Below are 6,418 nucleotides of genomic sequence, written 5' to 3'. Positions count from 1 at the left end.
AGATATGATGAAGAAGCAAAAGAAAAAGGTAGACAACCCAAAGCAATCATTTTTGCTAACTTCTCACGATCATTCATTTTATCATATTTCATAAGTCCTCTAGTACTATGGTTTAGAGTTTCTTGATTTTCATCTAAATTAGGGCCCCATTCTATAGGATAAGTAATTCTCATATGTCTACTAAGTGTCTTAGTCCCTCCTAAACTTCCTCCAGTCTTATGTTTAAAATCATCTTTACAGTTTTTGCATCTAACTCTATCAGAATTCTCTATTTCCTCAAAATATTTTCAAACTTTACTTCTCCTTCTCCGATTACTAGTTGGGGCCACATGTGGTCTACTACTAGTGTCACGACCACCATCCCTGCTACAAACTCCAACACTACTAGGTGTAAGTGGTGTCTCATCTTCAATTTCTAATTCATTATCTTCTATACCGAAATCTTCTTGTAATTGTTCATAATCTATATTATTATCAGGTGATGTTTCAAAAACATGTGTAAAATCATTTAAATTACTACTAGAAGTTGAAGTAGTACCTCTTTTTCTATTTCCCCCATTACCAACCTTAATACAAACTCTTTTTGTAGCATTAAACGTATTGTAAAAATTTAATTGCTAATAAAAATAAAATATTAAATAAGAGAAAGAGTTGGAACGAGTGCACCGACTTCCGCAATAAATTGATCACTTGATGATTTTTGAAGTTTTGAAATTGAATTTCGCAACTCCGATGTTACCACGAAGAAACGTCAATTGTTCAAAGTTCAAACTTCAAATAATACCATAAATAAAATTTCAAAAAAATGAGAGCCAAATAGTTGATTGCAATTTAGGTGAAGAATGAGAGAATGACAATTGAGAATTTGGGTTTGAGAATTGAGAGATGAGTGAAGAAATGAAGAAGAGGGGGGTATATTTATAGTTTTTCAAAGGGCTAAATTAGTAAATACTTAAAGGGTTATTTTTGAAAAAATACCCAAAAAGGGAAATTCTTGCAAAATAGTTGTTGGGCAATGGTCAAAATAGTAGTTGAACGGTCAACTATATTAAAAAAAATTTAACCGGTTCGAACTTGACTTGACAGTACCGATACCTCTATCCTACCCGACACAATCCGTTCCCCGTCCCAACCTAGTACTGCCCGGCCCCCTACCTACCGGTCTGGTCCGGTCCCGGCTAAAACCGGTCTGGGCCGGTCCGGAACCGGATCAGCCCCGCCCGTTTGACATCTTTACTACACTTGACTTTTTAAAAATTGAAATTATCACATTAGTTAGTTCTCTTGCAATATTAATGTTATGATTTGTGAATGTGAATTAGCGAACCCACCGGCCACCATAAGTAATTGCGTTTTCAATAAAGTCGGCGTGTCGTCTCCTCCGGTTTCCACCACACCCCTTAAAGTCATAACGCCAGCAGAAAATTAGGAAGCAAAAAATGGGAATAGTTGAAGAAGCTCACAACGTTAAAGTTGTAGGCTCAGGCGAGAAGACCATAGTCCTCGGCCATGGCTTCGGCACTGATCAATCTGTTTGGAAACAACTTGTCCCTTACCTCGTCGATGAATATCGAGTTGTACTTTACGACAACATGGGTGCTGGACCGACCAATCCTGATTACTTCGATTTTGATCGACACTCTTCCCTTGAAGGTTATGCCTACGATTTACTTGCTATTTTAGAGGAGCTTCAAATCAGTTGTTGTATGTATTTAGGACATTCCTTATCTGCTATGACCGGTGTTGTTGCTTCCATATTTCGTCCTGACCTCTTCTCCAAACTCATCCTTGTTTCTGCTTCCCCAAGGTGAGATCATTTCTTGTCGGGTTTCCCCTACAAATATTAAATTTACCTTGACTGAAATAAACCCCATGGTTAGTTATTTTGGAGTTCTACTTTAATTAATTTGTAGTAACTGATTGAGGTGTTGAGAAGAGAGTGGTCTTCTTTGAGTACCAGAAAAAGAACCAAGTACTAACATTTTTGGTAATAGGTGGAAAAAAAATTAAAACTTTGGAGGAAATTGATTAAATTTTTTACTTATTTAAATATTAAATTTATTAATTTAAATTTTGTTTTGGAAGAATGAAAACTTATTTTAGATTGTGGACTTTGATTTGGAATTTATAATTTTCAAGTTCTTGTTCCAAAGGATTATATTTATTAACATTATTATCTTAACAGGTACCTAAGACTATGACAAATATAAGTATTTCGCTGTGCCTGAATTAATCTTCTTAGTTTTTTTTTTTATTCTAGAAAGAATCACGATTTGTGTTAAAATTCAATTATTCAAATCTTTATCCAACTTGAATTTCGGAGTCCATTACTCAGATGATCACTCAACTATTCGACATTATCTACCAAAGTCATCTTTCTTTCATTTGTAACAACAAAATCACTTAACCATGTCAATAGCACTCAAAAGACCACTCAATTAGAGTTCTCAAATTTTTGATCGTCAAATACCTATTTTACCCTCTAATTTATCAATTTTTATCTTCTTCTTCTTTTAGCTTTTTAATATAATAATATTTTTCTCTTTTAATTTATATTATGGACTTACCTTAGAATAAATAAATTTTGTTTATAAATTTAAAAAATTAAAATAGTATTTAAGCATATATAATATTAGAATAATAAAATATTGAGCATAGTAGAAAGTTAATTAGAAAAATTTATTCATAATAATAATTTTGATATTAACAAAAAAACTCAAATATTTATTTACACAATAGAGAATGAAATAAAATAAATGTTTTAAAATATATATTTCATGCACGTACTGTAGAAAATAATTATTTAAAATAAATTTTTTTTTTTAATATACATTACATCTTGAATATTATGCCTAATTATATTATTATTTTGACATCATATATACTAGAATATCTTTTTTTTATTTTTTAAATAAAATATTTTGTTCTATAGGTAAGTCTAAATGTTGATTAAAAAGAGAAAAAATTATAATATTAAAAAAGCAAAAAAAAAAAAGCAAAAGATAAAAAAAGTTGATAATTTAAAGGGTAAAATAGGTATTTGGCTATCAAATGTTTGATAAATCTGGTTGAGTGACCTTCTGAGTGATATATGCATAGTTAAGTAACGTTGTAGATAATTTTGGAAAGTTGAGTGATAATTAATGGACTCTTGAATTTCGCTTTTGACTTTGTAAGTAAACTAATTTTACCATTCAATTCCTCAAGGAAAGTAAAATACTCAATCAAAGTTCTTTTTTTTTTCTGTAAAATTTTACACCAACATAGTTTCTGTTAGGTTCATAAATACAGATGACTATTATGGAGGATTCGAGCTGAAAGATATAGAGCAACTATGCCAGGCAATGGAGTCGAACTACAAGGCATGGGTATCTGGGTTTGCGCCATTAGTGGTGGGAGGTGACATGGATTCAGTGGCAGTACAAGAATTCAGCAGGACATTGTTCAACATGAGACCTGACATAGCACTTAGCGTTTTCCGCACCGTTTTCACGTTTGACCTAAGGCATTTTCTGTCCTGTGTTACTGTGCCTTGCCATATAATTCAGAGTTCAATGGACGTGGCGGTGCCGGTGGCAGTTGCCCAATATTTACACCGGAATCTGGGCGGCAAGTCTATTGTGGAGATCATCTCAAATATAGAAGGTCATCTTCCGCATTTGAGCGCTCCTGAGGCTACTATTCCCGTGTTGCTTCGACACATTTCTCATGACATATATAACTCTGATGCTGCTTAAAATATTTACACATACGAGTATGATTACTAATTTACTGTTTCTAATAACATTCCTATTTGTCTGAACTTGTCATGAGTAAATAAAGTATAATGAAAATATAGGCGGCAAGTCAGTTGTTGGAGTATCCTAGAAAAAATTTGCACGTGTGTCCTATTTGGTCGCCCACATTTAACCTATACCCATTTTTAAAAAAAGTTTAATTTGTACCCACTTTTTAAACAACTTTAGGCCCCTTTCTCCTCCTCCTCCTCCTCCTCCTCCTCCTCGTTTGTCTTCTTCTTTTTCGGGTGACTGTGATTTTATATGGTGTTTGTGAACATATTTTAAGGTAGTTTATGATGTTTTACAATGGTGAGTTGTTATGACGCTTTATTTTTTACAATTGCTTAGGGTTTCTTCTTCTTCTTTTTCGTAATTGCAAAATGGATTCATTAGATTTATTGGTGTTTTGACAAATTGATGATTTGGGTTTGTTCCCGATAATATTTAGAGGTTATGTTTTAAATTTGAGCTCATTTGGAGTAGATTTAGGTATTAAATTGTATATTGGATTGTTATAATTCGAAAACAAATTTCTGTTTCTGGGCAATTTGCAATTCAGGCCTATTTGGCCTTAAGTACATAAAAACGTTGGTTGCACTTCAGACCTGTCACGACCCAAACCGATGGGTCGCGACGGGCACCCGGTACCTTACTCAACCGAGTACCAACATAATGTATCATTCGTATCATACTATCATAGGTAATTGAGCCGGAGAGGCAGTCGTGAGATAAGTAGAATAAAACAAAAGGAAATACTCAATATAGGGTTACCCAACTTGATATACTGACTTATACATATGACGTACTGGCCTATAAGGTCATACAAGTATCAGTATACAGAACATCTGTCTACAAGTGTCTAAGAGTACATAAATATCATAAAGGTCGGGACAGAGCCCTGCCATACCAAAACAATACATATTCAAATCATACTGACCAAATAGGCAACTCCAGAGCAAGTGGAGTGCACAAACACCTTCTGTTGAGCTGATAGCTTACTAGGAGAATTCTCAACCTGTCTATCGGGACCTGCGGGAATGAAACACAGCGTCCCCAGGCAAAAAGGGATTTCAGTACAAATAAAGTATTGAGTATGTAAGGCATGGCACTAGTATATAAAATACATGAAAGAAACATAAAGTAAAGAACTCAACTTGAAATTCTGAATAGCTCTGTGAATCATGAAAATTTATAATGTCATGCATGTGCGTATAAATGTCATATCATGCATAGGTATATGCGTTCATAACATCATCAAGCCTCTAAAGGCATCCCATCATATCATCTCGGCCACTGTGGGCAAAATCATCAACGTATACCAGCTGATCAGGTGGTGGTGCGTATATAACGCCTTAACCTTTTTTCATATCCCATATACATATAATATATGCGTATATAACGCCTTCTGGTCATGGGTCAATGTACATGTAATAAAATCAATATGCCTTTCGGACAAACTTTGTCAAATACATATTTTTCTGAGACCCATGAACAGAGGATATAATAATAATTCACATGGGGAATCAAGAGTATAGACATCCCTAGTATTTCTATGAATGGAGTCATTTATGAAAGTTGCGTATTTGCTCGTTTCGTTTGTATCGTACGGATCATGCCAAAAGGAAATGAGGGATAGCCTTAACATACCTTAACTCCGTTGAGTCCTTAATATCTTCCAAGAAATTCTTCAAACAACTCAATTCAATCTACCATATCATAAGGAGATTCAAAATCAGTGCTGAGTAAAGGCTAAGTCCGCAACTTAAACTAGTAGTGCGTTTACGTAAATTTGGACAGCATCTCCCCTGTAACTAGGCCCTCCTTCAATAATATATACCAACAACAACAAGAACACAACAATAACAACATATGAGCATAATTTTCCAACCTTATCTCCATCATAATATACCACAAAACAGCCCACACACCCTAATCACTTCATACATAAAACGACAACCAAAGTAGTGTCAAACAACTTAAAATAATGTAACGATGAACGACCAGCCCACCATTACGTTATTATGTGGTATTTCTCCACACCATTTATTCTCCAAAACTCCATTAAACAGTAGAAAAATATACAGCCCAAAGGCACGAAACAATCCACAAAACACTCCATTACAAGTCAAATAACTCAAACTTACGGCTTTCGATCACCGTCCCGTGAGTTATAACTATTAGGAAATGAATTTATCAACTTTTTTTGGTATTTAAACACTTAAATACAGAAAGTACACATTTTCTTAACTATGAAGTACCTTCCAAAACTCAAACCACAAAGAAAAAGAGAGGCGATATAGCGATACTTACATCGTAGGGATCATTTTAATGTTATCGCTTCTTGATTCCGTGCCCGGGATGATAATATTGTCTGAAGCTCTTATAGAGAGATTAAGAGTAAAGTTAGGGGGTGTTATTTGGGCGATATCTCTAGAAAATTGGAGAAAAAGACGAGATGGAATGCAAATATCCCAATTGTTTTAAAAGTAATAAAGGTGATACTTGGCACCCTTTAATTGGCTCTTCTTCCAATGCTTATAACTTTTTATCCGGGTATCGTATGAATGAACGGTTAAGTGCGTTGGAAATTGTATTACAATACCTTCAATTTGATATATAATATGTCCAAAAAATATCTC

General features: G+C 34.2%; 1 protein-coding gene across 1 annotated transcript; it reads left to right on the top strand.

Annotated features, from left to right (window-relative positions):
• Positions 1 to 1,286: 1,286 nt before the first annotated feature.
• On the top strand, positions 1,287 to 4,119 carry LOC107828436 (karrikin insensitive 2 receptor IA-like). The gene is made up of 2 exons (XM_016655732.2): positions 1,287 to 1,807; positions 3,278 to 4,119. Exons 1-2 carry the CDS (start codon positions 1,440 to 1,442, stop codon positions 3,735 to 3,737), a joined length of 828 nt encoding a protein of 275 aa, XP_016511218.1. The 5' UTR covers positions 1,287 to 1,439; the 3' UTR covers positions 3,738 to 4,119.
• The last annotated feature ends 2,299 nt before the right edge of the window (positions 4,120 to 6,418 follow it).

Source organism: Nicotiana tabacum, chromosome 17 (assembly GCF_000715075.1).
Source record: "Nicotiana tabacum cultivar K326 chromosome 17, ASM71507v2, whole genome shotgun sequence".
Classification (NCBI taxonomy): domain Eukaryota; kingdom Viridiplantae; phylum Streptophyta; class Magnoliopsida; order Solanales; family Solanaceae; genus Nicotiana; species Nicotiana tabacum.
The sequence above is the reverse complement of the archived record's forward strand: the minus strand, read 5'-3'. Positions and strand labels throughout refer to the sequence as shown.

Excerpts from the sequence above, each read along its gene's own strand:
- LOC107828436 (XM_016655732.2), top strand. The coding sequence starts at position 1,440 with ATGGGAATAGTTGAAGAAGCTCACAACGTTAAAGTTGTAGGCTCAGGC. Across the intron at positions 1,808-3,277 it reads CTTGTTTCTGCTTCCCCAAG|GTTCATAAATACAGATGACT; the intron begins GTGAGATCATTT and ends AGTTTCTGTTAG.